The sequence below is a fragment of the Prinia subflava genome, chromosome 24 (assembly GCF_021018805.1).
Source record: "Prinia subflava isolate CZ2003 ecotype Zambia chromosome 24, Cam_Psub_1.2, whole genome shotgun sequence".
Classification (NCBI taxonomy): Eukaryota; Metazoa; Chordata; class Aves; order Passeriformes; family Cisticolidae; genus Prinia; species Prinia subflava.
In genome coordinates this window covers 667,087-680,945 of record NC_086270.1, presented here as the reverse complement: position 1 = coordinate 680,945, position 13,859 = coordinate 667,087, and the positions used below count along the sequence as shown (strand labels likewise).

Sequence of the window (13,859 nt, the reverse complement as noted above, 5' to 3'; positions counted from 1 at the left end):
TCACACCGACTGCACCCTCCCTGTCTGCAGCCGCCCGGGGCGGGGGTCCCTCCTCCCCCTGCCCCTCTCTTCCTCACGGGCGTTTCCACACCCCCACCTCTGCTGCTGCCGCAGGGCCGTGGCCCGTCACCTTCTCACCACTTCCTCACAGCCGAGACCACTCCCTGGCTTCCACTTCCCCCTAATTTCTAAAAAACTCCTGGTTAGAAGCAGGGTAGCGATTCCAGGGAGAGCTCGCTTCCCTCCCTGCGCTGGGAAAAGCCCAAAGCCAAAAGCTGGAGTGTGAAGGGGAACATGCCAGGGGTCAGGGGCTGTTTGTCCTGCCTGGGGTGGGGCAGCGTGGGCACTGCAGTGCCCCGGCTCCTTTCGCGCCCAGCACCATCCTGTGAGGGCTCTCAGGGCTTTCACCGCCGCGTTGCTCGTGGGAGGGATGTCTGAAGCTCCTTTTCTTTTCCAGTCCCTCGGCCAGGCGAAAGAGGAGCTTCCTCCGAAAGGACCTGCCCCGAGCAACGCCACGACCAGCGGCAGCCCGAGCCCGCCGTGCGGCAGCGCTCCGCTGCTCCCGGTGGCGCTGGGGGCGGCGGCGGCGCTGCTGCTGCAGCTCCGCTGAGCGGGGCGGCCCCGGCAGCCCCAGGATGGCAGCCCCCGCCCCGGCACCGCTCCCGTCCCTGCCGCCCTCCGCTCGCCTCGTCCCCGCGGCCTCGGAGTGAGCCCCCGGCCGCGGGGAGCGCAGCAATAAAAGCGCTGGTGCCGACACCTCGGGCTGGTCTCCGCGTTCTCCCGGTTCGGTACCGGGGCTGCGGGGGCGTGGGGGCGCAGCACCGCCCCTTACCGGGGCTTCAGCCCTCGGGGCTGGAGGGGCCGGGTGGGACCAGGCCCGAGCTGGGGGGGGAGCAGGGCTGGGACCCCCGAGCATCTCCCGGGTGTTCCCCTCAGACCACTCGGGTGTCCCCGGTTCTCCCCGGGTGTTCTCCTCAGACCCCTCGGGTGTCCCCGGTTCTCTCCCGGGTCTTCTCGGTTCTCCCCCGGCTGTCCCCGGTTCTCCCCCGAGTTTCCCCCTCAGGCCCCCGCGGCTTCGGGCGGGACCCCCGCGCGCCTCCTCAGGCCGGGCGGGGCAGCCCGCGCGCAGCCCCGGCCAATCCCGCGGCAGGGGCTGCTGCTCCCCGCCAATCCGACGCCGCCAGCTCCCGCCCTCAGCCAATCACAGCCCGGCGGCATTAATATAAAGCGGTGAGCCCACCCGCTCGCTTCCTGTCAGGCGCGGGCGCGGCTCGGGGCGGAGCTGCGGCGTGCTGGGTGCAATATTGAGGGGGTTTCGCTTTCAGCGTCCCTTCCTGCCGGGCTGATCTTAGCCTTTGTGTCCCTCGTGTGGCTGCCTGGCCTCCTGCCCTGGGTATTGGGGCAATGGGAGACACGTACAAGATGGGCGTTTGTTGGTGGCTGTTGCTGAAAGTCGCGGCAGTCCCCAGCCTGATGTCACCTGGCGCACCCCAGGCTGTCACCGCTGCTCCCTGCGAGGGTGATGAGTGGTCGGCTTGGCCACTGCCTCTCACCCCTGACTGCACGGCCATGGAGCTGCCTGTGCCTGCGGGCACTAGAGGGCACTGGGATCCCATCCTGGCACCAGCATCAGGCCTGGGGCTGGCGAGGGACAAGGTGGGGGATACTGCCAGGCTGTGGGCAGTGCAAGGACAAGGACACCAGCCACCCAGGCAGAGCTGGCCCAGACAAGCAGGGCTGTATCTTACACACGTACATAAATACAGTTCAGGGGGAAGAAGCACTTGCAGGAAGGGGCTCTGCTGCTCTGCAGAGGGTCCCACGGTGGTCGTGTCCATGGGATCCTTCAGGCCTCTTCAGGAGGGAGGTGGTGTGGTCCCCCGGTGATGGAGAGGTTGATGGTCATCCTTCACCCCAGAGGCTGGGGCAGAGAGGTGCTTGGCATGCAGCATGGCTGGGGCCTGAGCACTCCTGCCCCAGTGTGGGGACACTGGCAGCGTGTCCCCATCTGCCCCAGGGCACCTCTGCCCCTCACAGCACCTGGATGTCCCAGGTCTGTGTGGGTCTTTCGTCAGCCATGTCCCAAACGATGGCGTGGTCCCGGTCATAGCTTCGGCCGCCTGCAGAGCAAGGGGAAGGTTTGGAGAGGGCAAACCCCACTCCTGACGGTGCTGAAGGGGTGGGTGCCCCATGTCACACCCAAACACCCCATTTTTGGGCATCCCCGGGGGAGCAGCCTCTGTACAGGGCTGGGGCCTCACCCTTGACGTCAAGGATCATGTCCTCGAACATCTGGCTGCGGATGCGTCCCTGGGAATCGACGCTCCAGGTCTGACGTGGCACCCGCGTCTCGGACCACAGCACGGCCTTGGCGCCCTTCCCGGCCGGCCCGATGACCTGCAGGCTCATGGAGGGGGCCACCTGCCAGGGACACAGAGGGGATCTCCCTGAAGGAGCAGCTGAAGGTGGGATGAGCAGAAGACCCCTCAGTGAGAGAGAGGTGGGGGTGTTGAGGATGACAAAAACTCTGCAGGGAAGGCAGAGATGGCTTCACATCTATAGGGCGGACATGGGAGGAGAATCACCAGATGTCTGGGGACAAGGCTGGGATGAGAGGCTGGGAAAAGCTGTTATAAACCCTGGAAGATGGCAGTGGGGTGCCCAGCAGGAGCCCTACCAGGGGCTGCCCTGCTCCCCTCAGTGGCACTGGCTGTCACACCTGAGCCCTGACCTGGTTTTTGATCAGCCCATTCTCGTAGTACCAGACAGAGCTGCTCTGCTCGCTCAGGCTGGAGACCACCACCCGCCCCGCCTTCATGTCCTCCACATCGTCAGGGACCGAGAGGAAGAGCTCCAGCTTCCTGCTCCTGATGCGGAAATAGATCCGTCTCTGCAACGAGAGGAACCTGCTGTTTGCACCCAAAAACCGCACCTCCAGCACCTCCAGGACCTCCAGGACCTCACCTGCCTGGGGCTTTGGGAAGGGAGGATCCCGGACTCCTGGGGGATTCTCCCCATTGTCCTCCCACCAGGGGATGCCCAGGTCTCCCCAGGGCGATGGCTGTGACCATGACCTGTCCCTCGTAGCTGGCATGGGCACGGCTCACCACGCTGGGATGCCATGGATTTTACAAGGCAGTTGCCCACAGGGAGCGTTTCACCACAAAAGCAGCCACTCCCAGGGTGGGGGACAGGAATCTGGGGTGACAGGGCCGAGCTGGTGGCACCTTTCCCATGTCAGAGCTGTCAGCTGCAGGTGCTGCTCCCCAGCTCCCCCAGCCCACCCTGGCAGCTCTGTCTCCACGTGAGCCTTGTGCCCCGGGGTTTTGGGGTTCACCCCAGCGGGTGCCAGTGCCCTGTCCCCTCCCAAAGGTGACGCTCACCTGGCGGATGGGGTAGAGGGACCCCACGTGCTGCAGCCCGCTATAGGTCAGCCAGTTGGTGATCTCGGTGCAGTCCAGCAGCCACTGCCGCCCGCGGAAGTCACCGTGCTCACACAGCACCCAGCTGTGGGGACAGGATGGCACAGGACATGTCACCCCGGGCAGGCAGGGGACACCCACTGGGTGCCAGGGGACCAGGGCTCACTTACATCCCTCCTTTGACCCGCACTGAGAGCACGTGGTTGTTGAAACCTTCTGCCTGGAGACTCCGCACTTCGGAGTTCAGCTCGATCTCCTTCCCCTCGAAACACTCCAGGCCGTGCAGGAAGATGGAGGGCTCCGAGAAAAACTGCGGGATCGGGGGCAGAGATGGGGTGGGAGGGAAGGGGAGGGGAGTGAGGGCTCCAGGGGTGGAGAGCCAGAACTGGGGGTGCCCACAAGAGGGGGAAAACATTTGGGGGTGTTCTGCTGGGGAAGGGAAGGGAAGGGAAGGGAAGGGAAGGGAAGGGAAGGGAAGGGAAGGGAAGGGAAGGGAAGGGAAGGGAAGGGAAGGGAAGGGAAGGGAAGGGAAGGGAAGGGAAGGGAAGGGAAGGGAAGGGAAGGGAAGGGAAGGGAAGGGAAGGGAAGGGGAACTCACCAGTGGAACTTTCTTCAAGGAGCGGATGGCGGTGGAGCAGAGGCAGCCCATGGCACTGAGCGTGGGGTACTCGCCCTCGGACAGCACGTGCTGCTCCCCCGCAAAGTCCTGCCCGTCAAACAGGATCCAGCTGGTGGGGAGAGGCATTCCTGGGCTGACAGAGCCATCACGGCGGGCATCCATCCCTCCTGTGACCCACAGCACCCCCGTCCTGCCCAGGGTGCTGTCCCTGTCCCCATCCCAGGGACACCCTACCTGCCCCCACGGACTCTGCAGGAGCGCGGGATGAAGGCTTTGGGCAGGGCCTCCTGGTCCTCCTCAAAGGCAACGTGATCCCCCAAGAAGTCAGGCTCTGAGAAAAGCAGGATCTGGGGAGGGGGAGCAGAGGGGCTCGGTGAGGGGGCAGAGCATCACCACCACCCCACAGGGGGCTGTATCCCCCTCCCCATCCACCACCCCTGACCTTGGAGACGAAGTGGAGGTTGTGTTCCCTGACCTGGAAGCAAACAGAGCGGGGTGGTGAGTGTCTGGCCGTGGCACCCAACGGCCCGGGGGGTCTGTGATGGGGGGGCTGTCCCCTCACCTGCAGGATGGGCTGTGCTGAGGCGATGTGGCAGTCGGTGGCCCCCCAGTCCTCGCAGTTGCGGTACACCCCCTTCTCCAGGATGTACTGCTCGCCAGAGTAGTTGGGGCCCTCGTAGGCCACCCACCTGTGGGGAGGAGGTGAGTGCTGGCCCGTTCCCCCCCAGCCTCCCCCGGGCCCCCTGCCCTGTCCCCGTGCCCTGTCCCCACGCTCACACGCCGCTCAGCACGTGGATGGACTGGGTGACGGTGCCGTAGCCGGCCAGCTGCGTGTCGGGGAGTGCCTCGCTCAGCTCCACACTCGCGCCCTCCTCGAAGTCCATGGCCTCAAACAGGACCAGTGCTGGGTCAGAGAAGTCCTGTGGGGAGAAGGAGCCCCCCAGGCCCCCTGGTCTGTCAGGGGAGGGGGCTGCAGGCTGGGCACACACCCAGCCAGGCTCCTGCCTGGCCTCAGGCACCCTGGGGAGGGTGAGAGCAGCTGCCAAAGCTTTGCTTGGATGAGTCTGGGGGATTCAGGCCGTGCCTGATGCAGGCAGGGAAGGCTCCTTTTGGGGTGAGGATGGGATGAGGGGGCCTGGCTGTCTCTGCTCACACTAAGTCCATTCCCAAGTGATTCCCATCCCTGCCCTCACCGTCCGGATCAGCCGCAGGGACACCAACTCCTCGCTGTAGCCGCCCCACTGCCTCCAGTCCTGGTACTCCCCTTCCTCCAGCAGGTACTGGTGGCCACGGAAGCCTTCCTTCTCGTAGCCAACCCAGCTGTGGCACAGGCAGACACGGGCAGTGAGGACTCCAGAGGATTTCCACATGCTGGGGCACGGGGACACCATCCCCACCCTCTCCCCAGGTGACCCACAGCCCTTCCTGGGGGTGACCATCACCTCCCCAGCCTGCTCCAGCTGGGATGCCAGCCCTGCCCTCCCCGTGCCACTCACCAGCCGCCCAGGACACGCAGGGAGCCCACGGTGGGCAGCGCTGGCTCGGGCAGGCTCCTCAGGTCGTAGATGTCTCTGCTGATGGTGAAGCTGCGGCCCTGGAAAGCTGCGGCCTCATAGATCAGCACCTGGGGACAGGTGAGAAAGGGGAGAGAGGGGACAGGGTGGGGTGAGAATGGTCCCAGGGCCACCCCAGCCCATGATTCCTGGGAGCTTCCCCAGAGCTCACCTGTGGCTCTCCAGGTCTCTCCACGACGGGGCAGCCCTGGAAGGAGAAGGAGCCCCAGTGAGGCTGTGGTGGCAGGAGGGCACACTGCAGGGACATCTGCTGCCACCCTTTAAAACCTGAGCTGGTTTGGGGTCATTTTCATTCAAGAAGCTCTTCTGAAGCTTTCCCTCACCCCTGTCCCACAGGAGCACTTTCCAAAGCCACGCTTCGCCTGTTTCCACACCCTGATCTCCCGGTGGCAACCAGGAGCTGCCAGAACTCACTGACACCTGGATACAGCCCCGGCACCTCCGGAACCACACACCAGGAACCAACACTCACCAGCCTGATGGGATGCATGGAGCAGATGGATGGGTCCTTTGCTCCCCAAGCCTTTAAATTGGGGTACCCGCCCGGCTCCAGGACGTAGGGATCGTCATCGAAGAAAGGCTTGGAGTAAAGCAGCCACCTGGGGAAAGGGGGAAGGCATCACACCCTGCTCCTGCCTGTGCTGGAGCCCACCTGGCACCCCCAGCCGCAGGGTCGCGCTCACAGGCCCGAGTGGACGATGATGGAGGCGGCGGCCAGCGCCTGTCCCTGCTCGCGGGTGTCCTCGGCCGAGCCGCTGAACCTGAGCCGGGCGCCCTCGCCGTTCTCCTCCGAGAAGAGGCTGATCTCGGGAGTCCGGTAATCCTGGGGGAACAGCAGCGTTCCGGGCTCCGCCACCTCTGCCTGGAGGGCGCCGGGAGGCTCGGGGGGGTCCCCGCACTCACCCGCACCACCCTCTTGAAGGAGCCGATGCGGAAGGGGCGGCTCCGGCGGGGCTGCCCGTTGTCCCCGCTGTCCCCGCTGTCCCCGTACGCCGTCCAGGGGTTGTCGATCTCCACGTCCCCCTCGGCCAGGACGCACTTGCGCCCGCGGAACCGCGGCTTCTCGTACATCACCCACCTGCGAGCGGGGCGGGGGCAGAACGGGGGAATGCAGCGCTGGCCGCAGCCCCGCGGGGGCCCCGGGGCAGGGACGCGCTGCCCCCGCCGCGGTGCCGCGGCCGCGGTAACGAGCACGGGCAGGGCGGTCACTGCACCCCGGGCAGCGCCGGTCCCTCCCGCCGTGTCCTCGCCCCGCGGGGTCCCTACCCGCCTCGGATGACTCGGATGGAGATGGTGTGCGAGAGCTCCCAGGACGTGGCGTCGGGGACGTCGTCCCAGATCTCCCGTTTGTGCCCCGCGAAGCCAGCATCGGAGTAGAGGATGATCTGCGAAGGGGTGACACGGCCGGGAAGTGCTGCCACACCGCGCCATGCCCCGCCCTGCCCCACCGCCCTCCCCGTACCTTGCCAGGTCTTGTGTTGATCTTCTCCAAGCCGTCCTTATCCTCCTGCTGTGAAGAGTCGAGGGAACCGGCGGGTGAGGAGCACGGAGGGACATCGGCTTCAGCAGCCATCTCCCCGCAGCCGCAGCCTCGCGTCTGGCGTCTGCCCGACCCTCCCACCGCCCCGAGCAGCCACACCTCGAGCATTCCTGCACTGCTGGGATCAGCCTCCCGTCTGCCCCCGACCCTCCTGGCACCTGCCCGGGACCCTCCCATCACTTGACCTCATATCCACCCATCCCAGTATCCTCCCCTCACCCATCCCAGTATCCTCCCATGACGCTTCCCAGTGCCCTCCCATCACTTCTCCCAGTACCTGCACTTTCACCCCGTGGCCTCTCTGACGGGGAGCACAAATGTTGGGAACAGGGAAGGATGCTCCAGGGTCCAGCCCCCACCCCCTTCCCACACTCCCGGGGAAGGAGAGCGTTTCCCAGGGGTTGTTGGATTCACTCACCAGGACATGGTTGAGGCTCAGGGTCACGGTGCTCTCTGGCTCCTCGGTGACGGGAGGGACAGAGCCACAACTCAGGGCTTCCAGCATGGCCACCTCGGGGCCAGCATGGCCAGCAGGGCCCAGCCCGTTGTGGTCCCTGTGGCAGGGTAAGTCCGTGCTCCCGTTGCTGTCGGGCAGCTCGAGCAGGGCGGCGCCGGGGGACACGAAGCGGCCGTAGAGCACGCTCTTGTCCAGGCGGGAGTAGGGCTTGCCCTCATCAGCTGCAGCTGCCCGCTGCTCCAAGAAGTGCGAGAGCAGCGCCATGCCCTTGAGGACGTTCCCTCGGAAGAGCACGCTGCGCTCGGCCGGGCCCCCGGCCACCAGTTTGGCTTTTTCCTCCGCTGCCAGTGTCCCCAGGAGGGAGCCCCCCTCCACCCACCCCTCGCCCGCTGTGCTGGGCACCCCACGCAGGGTCCCTGCAGCCGCCCGCTCCTCGGGGCTCAGGTAGGGGTTCTCGATCTCCTCCTCTTCCTCGGGGCTCTCCTGGGGCCGCCCCGCCGGGCCCCGCTCCAGCAGCTCCCGCAGGGCCTGGGGCAGGGACAGGGGGGCGCGGGGGGCCACCCGGTCCTCGTGGATGGGGGGCAGGGCTGCGCAGCGGCCCAGCGCCCACGGCCGGGGCTGCCGCGGGGCCTTGGGCGCCTTCCGCAGCTCCGAGGGCTCCATGTTCCGCAGCGTGTCCACCAGGATCTCCATGTCCACCAGCAGCTCGGGGTCCTCCTCGGCCGCGTCTGGGGGGCTCTCAGCTGGGGCCTCGGGGGCTGGGGGCTCGGTGGGGGGCTCTGGGATGCTCTCAGGCTCTTGGGCTGTGCCCTGGGGGTCTTCCATCTTCTCATGCCCCTCCAGCTGAATCTTAACCTTTGCTGATGTTGCTGTTTCGGATGAAGGCTCTGGACCATTGCTCACCTCTGATGGGGGGGTCTCGGGGGTGCAGCCAGCTCCCGGGGGACTCGCTGTCCTCTGTGGCGTGGCTGAAATGGTGCCATCCACATCTGCCACGCTTCCCTCAGCTGCACGGGCCGGATCAGCCTGGCCGGCGGCGCCTGCCGAGGGACACTGCGGGGAGCTGGTCTGACCGGTCCGTGGCTCCCCGGGGCTGTCGCCGGCTCCCGGAGCTGCCCTCACCGGCGTGGGTTTGGCTTGTGCTGAGTCCTTCTCCTCGGGGGATCCCTGGGGGAGCCCAGCGGCCTCTGTGGTGCCCGGCGAATCCTCCGTGCCCGCTGCGGCCCCGGCAGAGCCGCTGCCGCCCTGCCCGGGGCTGTCCCGCTGTGGCGAGGCCACGGTGGCCCCGGCAGTGTCGTGTGTCCCGTTTGGAGCCCCCCGTCCCTCCGCCGGCCGCGTTCCGGGCCCGGCCGGGTCCCTGCCGGTCCGCAGCACGGTGACCTGCCTGGCCCGGGGCGCGGCAGGGACGCGGCCGGGCTTGGGGGCGCACGGAGCACCGGGAGCGGCCCCGGGAGCCCCCGCGGGGCGCTCGGCGGGGCGGGTGGGTAGCAGGGTGCCGTGCACGTAGCTCTCCCTGTGCACGGGCACCTCGCGGGAGGCAGCGGCCGGGGCGAGGGAGCCCTCAGGGCCGGGCCCCCCCTTCCCGCGCTCGTCCTGGCGCCGGGGCCTCTGCGCCGGGGAATAGACCTGCGAGAAGATGGGCCCGTGCGCCGCGCAGCTCTTGGGGAGGCTGCCGGAGGACGGGTGCTCCCGGCGGGTCGGGGCGGCGGGGCTGGAGCTCGTCTTCTCCACGATCTCCCTCTCCCACGCCTGCAGCAGCAGGGACACCCGGGAGGGGCTCCCGTCCCTGCCCCGCGCGCTCCCGGTGCTCTCCAGGCGCCGCGACACCAGCGAGACCTTCTGGAAGCGGGCCCTGCCCTCGGGGGCAGCCGCTGCTCCCTGCTTCATGCTGAGCTCGGCGCTGGAGGTGAAGCCCCTGCTCTTGGCGTGCCGGAGCGGCGGATCCATGCCGGGGCACCGGGCAGTGAGCGCCGTCCTCCCCGAGCTCCCCGCGCTGCCGGGCAGCCCCCGCGGCCACAACGCTGGGCTGGCAGAGCTGCGGGGAGAGAGGGAGTCTCTGTGAGAGCTGAGAACAACCAACCCACGCGGGAACAGCCCTAGCCCCCAAACCAGGCCTTTAAACCCCGCTGGCCTCCCTGTGATGCTGCGGGACTTTTGGGGAGGATCCCATGAGCACAGGGGTGGCTTTGGAGCTTCTCGTGGTGCTCATGCCATCCGTCCTGGCACATGCGGGGTGTAGGGGGCACCGTGGGTCCCTCTGCCCGGCCATGCCAGCGCTGCCGTGTCCAGCAGGGCGGCTGGGAGGTCTGGCACACGCTGTGGTGGGCTGTGGGCTGTGGCAGAGCCTGCTGGGGCACAGGTGAGCCTGCCGGGGCACAGGTGAGCCTGCTGGGGCACAGGTGAGTGTGCAGGATGCGCCTGGGCCGTGCCGTGCCCCGAGCTGTGCCGTGCCCCAAACTGTGGGATGAGTCAGGCGGGCAGCAGGGCTGCGCCGAGTCAGCAAATGCAGCAAACAAACAAGCCCAGAAAACAACCGGGAAGCTGCTCCACAGGGGAAAGGGCCTGGCTGGGATCGGGACCAGGGCTGGGGCAGCCGCGAGGTGCACAGGAGCAGGTGGAGACCTGAGCAGCAGCATCCCGTGACCCTTCCCTGGGGAAAGGTGGGATTGCTCCATCCACCTCTGCAGCTCCAGTGGCACCAGGAAACCAACTGGAATAATCATCCAGTGCTCACCCCCTGATCCGAGACTGTCCCAGCACACAGCTCCACATCCTGGTGGAGAGACAGGGCAGGGGACAGGGACACAGGGGACAGGGACCCAGGTGCCACCTCAGCTTGGGGGGGGTGCCAGCAGAGGCGTCCCTGTGCTGTGGCCACATGCCTGCCCCAGAAGGGTTTTATTGCTGGGTTTGGGATTGGGAAGCAGCTGACACAGCAGGTGCTGGGGAGGGAGCTGAAGGTGCACCCACATCCCAGTGTCTCCCAGTCAGGAGCTGCTCAGTGGCACCACCCAGCTTTGGGGACAATGGCAGGGACGGGGATTTGGGGTCAGCCCGAGGACAGGCTGAGATTGAGGTCCCCATCCAGGAATGGGGACACCTCCCTGCACAAGTCCCAGAGCTGCTTTCCCTGGGGGACAGCTCGGGAGAGAACCTCATCCTGCACCAGCCGGGTGCGACGAACCCAGCACTGGCAGGTTGGGTTTTCCCAGTCCCTGAGGGGATCAGGGGGCCGGGTACAGGCAGCTGCCTGCCCCTTCTGCCAGCCCGCCACGCGCCCTCCAGATCCTGCTCTCCCCGGCCCAGCAGGTCTTTCCAGAACAGATAGGAAGAGTTTGTGTCATTTTTCCGGAAGGTGATGAGACCTTGTCTGGGGCAGCCAGCACCGCTGGAGGCTGGGACCAGCCTGGGTGGGGCTGTGCAGCCACATGGGCACAGCTGGGTCCCCAGGGCCACAGCTGGGTCCCCAGGGCCATGGCATCCACCAGTGGAAGAGGGATGGATGCGCTGGCCATGCCTGTGGCTCCAGGACAGCACAGGACAGGGATGCTGGCTCCGTGCTGGGGGTGCTGGGAGGAGCTGGGGCCTGCTGACTCAGCATCCTCCTCTCACCTGGAGCTGCATTTCCAAAGATCTCCAGGTCTGCCTTCCCATCCCATTCCATCCCATCCCATCCCTGCAGCTGGATCCAGCACTTGGTGCCACCCTGGGCCCCACGGGTGGTGGGAAAGGAGCTGACCCAGAGCCCTGCTCTGCCCCAGCACCCCATTTTCTGCCAAAATAATTCCCACTGCAGCAGTGGGTCAAGGACGTGAGGACACGAGGATGGAAGGACAGGAGGACAGGACCCTACAGCTCCCGGCTGCAGCTCCCGGCCGTCCCCCGCCTGCCCGGGCGTGCCAGGCTGGATCCAGCGGTGTTGCCACACCGGGGCACCCAGCACGGCTCTAATTAATCCCCTCTGGCCAAGCCGAGCTGACCTCGTTTGCTGCCTCTGTCACCCCAAAGGGTCTCCCAGCACCCAAGCACGAGGCGCTGTTTAATATTCAGGAGAGACGGAGGGGCCGAGGGCAGCAGCTGCGGCTGCCTTTGAGCCGGTGACCACGGATTAAACTGAGCCTCCGGCCACGCTGGGCTGAGCTCTGTCACCGCGGGGTGAGAGCGGACCTGCCACCTTCAGGAGGATCAGGGACCTGGGCTGGGTGGCTGCGGCACGGGCTGGGGTTCATGGGGAGGGCAGCAGAGCCCCGTCCCCCCTCGCTGCCCCTGCCTGCCCCCGCTGGGCCGGGTCTTGGGCAGCCAAGTGCCTGGCACGGAGGGGGACAGGGGCGACAGGAGAGCCCCGCTGTCCCCTCGGCCCGGGCCAGCAGAGCTGGAAGAGCCCCAGCTGACTCTGGCAGCTCTTGGGATGCTCCGTGGTGCCAGGAGCTGGATTACAACCCCAGCAGCCCCCCAAATTCAGGGGCTGAAGGTGAGAGGGTCAGAGCTGAGCTCAGCCCCCACCCCCCGGCCCAGTCCCCCCTCCCTGGCCAGTGCTGACCCTGGGGAAGCAGGGACCGATCCCAGCACCTGCCCAGCAGCCGGGGCTCGTGTCCGAGCACGGGCAGCCCGCGTGGGGGCAGCGGGACGGGAGCACCGGTGCCCGCCGCCCCCGGCACCACGGGACCCTTCCCTGCCGGCACCCCGCCAGCGGGGCCGGCCCGGGCAGCGCCCCGGGGCCCCGCCCTGCACCCCCGCGTACCTGCCGGCCAAGGGTCCCTGCGGGGCCAGCGGGGTCTGTGCCGTGCCGTGCCGTGCCGCGCCGAGCGGGCTCGCGGTGCTGCTCTCTGCACACCACACAGCTGGGCGGACCGGCAGAGTCACCCTGAGCACCCAGCCCTGAGCACCCAGCCCTGGCGCAGCGGAGGTTTGGCATTCCTCAGGTGCTGACAGCCGGGGAGCCGGTCAGGCTGGTTCCAGACCCGGCTCCCCCGTTTCCTCGACTCAGCAGCGCCGGGAGGGAGCCCAGCCGGCTCTGGGCCCCCCGGACCTCTATCCCACCCCCACACGAGCCAAGGGCGATGGTGACCTCGGATGGGACATCAGGGACCCCCTCTGTCCCCGCGCCTCCAGCCAGCGGGGCTGGCAGGGTCCCCGCACAGCGTGGTGGGGGGCTGGGGGTCCCCAGGGCTGTGATCGCTCCGGGTTAATCAGTTTAACCCCCTGGGGGTCCCACACCGAGCCCCCGGCACTGCAGCCCCCAGCCCGAGGGGCTCCGAATGCGGGGAGATCTCCCAGGTCCCAGAGCGCTCCCGGGGGCTTCACACGGGCTTGGGGACGGAGCGGATGTCACAGCAGTCCTGAGCCACGGCGGGAGACCTGACCCGGGGCGCAGGGCCCGATCCCGGCAGGGCTGGGAGCGCAGCAGGGCCAGCACCCGCCCGTGCCCTCGCCCTGCTCCGCCCCAGCCCGCGGGAGCCCGCTCGGTGCCAGCCTCAGCCCGGGGCCACCACTCCCGGCTGCTGGCCCAGCCCGGTAGTCTCCCCGGCCACCGCCAGCCCGGCGCGGGTGGCCACAGTTCAGCACCCAGCTCTGGGTGACACCGCTCACGCGCTGGGGAAACTGAGGCAGGGCCCAGCTCTTTCTGCCGGGTTTTGGCAGGACCCTGGTGCCCTCCCGTGCCCTTCGCCGGTGCCCGCCCCAAGGGTGGCTGAGCACCCACACGGGACCCACTGCCGGTCCCTGTGGCTCGGGCACAGAGCGGGATCTGCCCCCTGCACCCTGCGGTGCCGGGAGCGGCAGGAGGGGCAGGACGGGGTCCCGGCAGCCCCGGGTGGATGCTGGGGGGGTGTCACTGTGTGTTCAGCGTGTGCGGGGGTGTCCGTGCCGAGCCCCCCTTGCCGGGGGTCCCCGCGGCAAAGCAGCTCCGCAGGCACCGGAGAAACCCGAGGGACACCAGGGCGAGCCTGGGCTTTGAGTCACTGTGTGCCAAGGGAGGGACACGGAACGGGGCACGCTGGGGACGGGCGGGGCCGGGCTCAGCCGCGGCTCCCGGGAGCGAGACGGGGCCGGAGGGAGCCCCAGAACACCACGAGTCCTCCCGGGGCTGCAGGGCCCGCGGTCAGCCTCCCTCCAGGCGGGGGAAAAGGAAAAGGAAAAGGAAAAGGAAAAGGAAAAGGAAAAGGAAAAGGAAAAGGAAAAGGAAAAGGAAAAGGAAAAGGAAAAGGAAAAGGAAAAGGAAAAGGACACCCCCATGAGCCATATCCCC

The 13,859-nt window shown here is 67.6% G+C and overlaps 1 protein-coding gene across 1 annotated transcript; it reads right to left on the bottom strand.

The window, feature by feature from the left end:
- Positions 1-1,297: 1,297 nt before the first annotated feature.
- CRYBG2 (crystallin beta-gamma domain containing 2) lies at positions 1,298-12,496 on the bottom strand. Its single transcript, XM_063418772.1, has 20 exons — positions 12,354-12,496; positions 7,574-9,647; positions 7,078-7,125; positions 6,882-7,000; positions 6,519-6,693; positions 6,299-6,438; positions 6,088-6,214; positions 5,767-5,802; positions 5,538-5,665; positions 5,235-5,361; positions 4,819-4,961; positions 4,604-4,730; positions 4,484-4,516; positions 4,276-4,388; positions 4,021-4,150; positions 3,593-3,732; positions 3,384-3,507; positions 2,732-2,890; positions 2,262-2,421; positions 1,298-2,120 (listed from the first exon to the last, which is right to left on the bottom strand). The coding sequence occupies exons 2-20, from the start codon at positions 9,557-9,559 to the stop codon at positions 2,032-2,034; spliced, it is 4,104 nt and encodes a 1,367-aa protein (XP_063274842.1). The 5' UTR covers positions 9,560-9,647; positions 12,354-12,496; the 3' UTR covers positions 1,298-2,031.
- Positions 12,497-13,859: the final 1,363 nt, after the last annotated feature.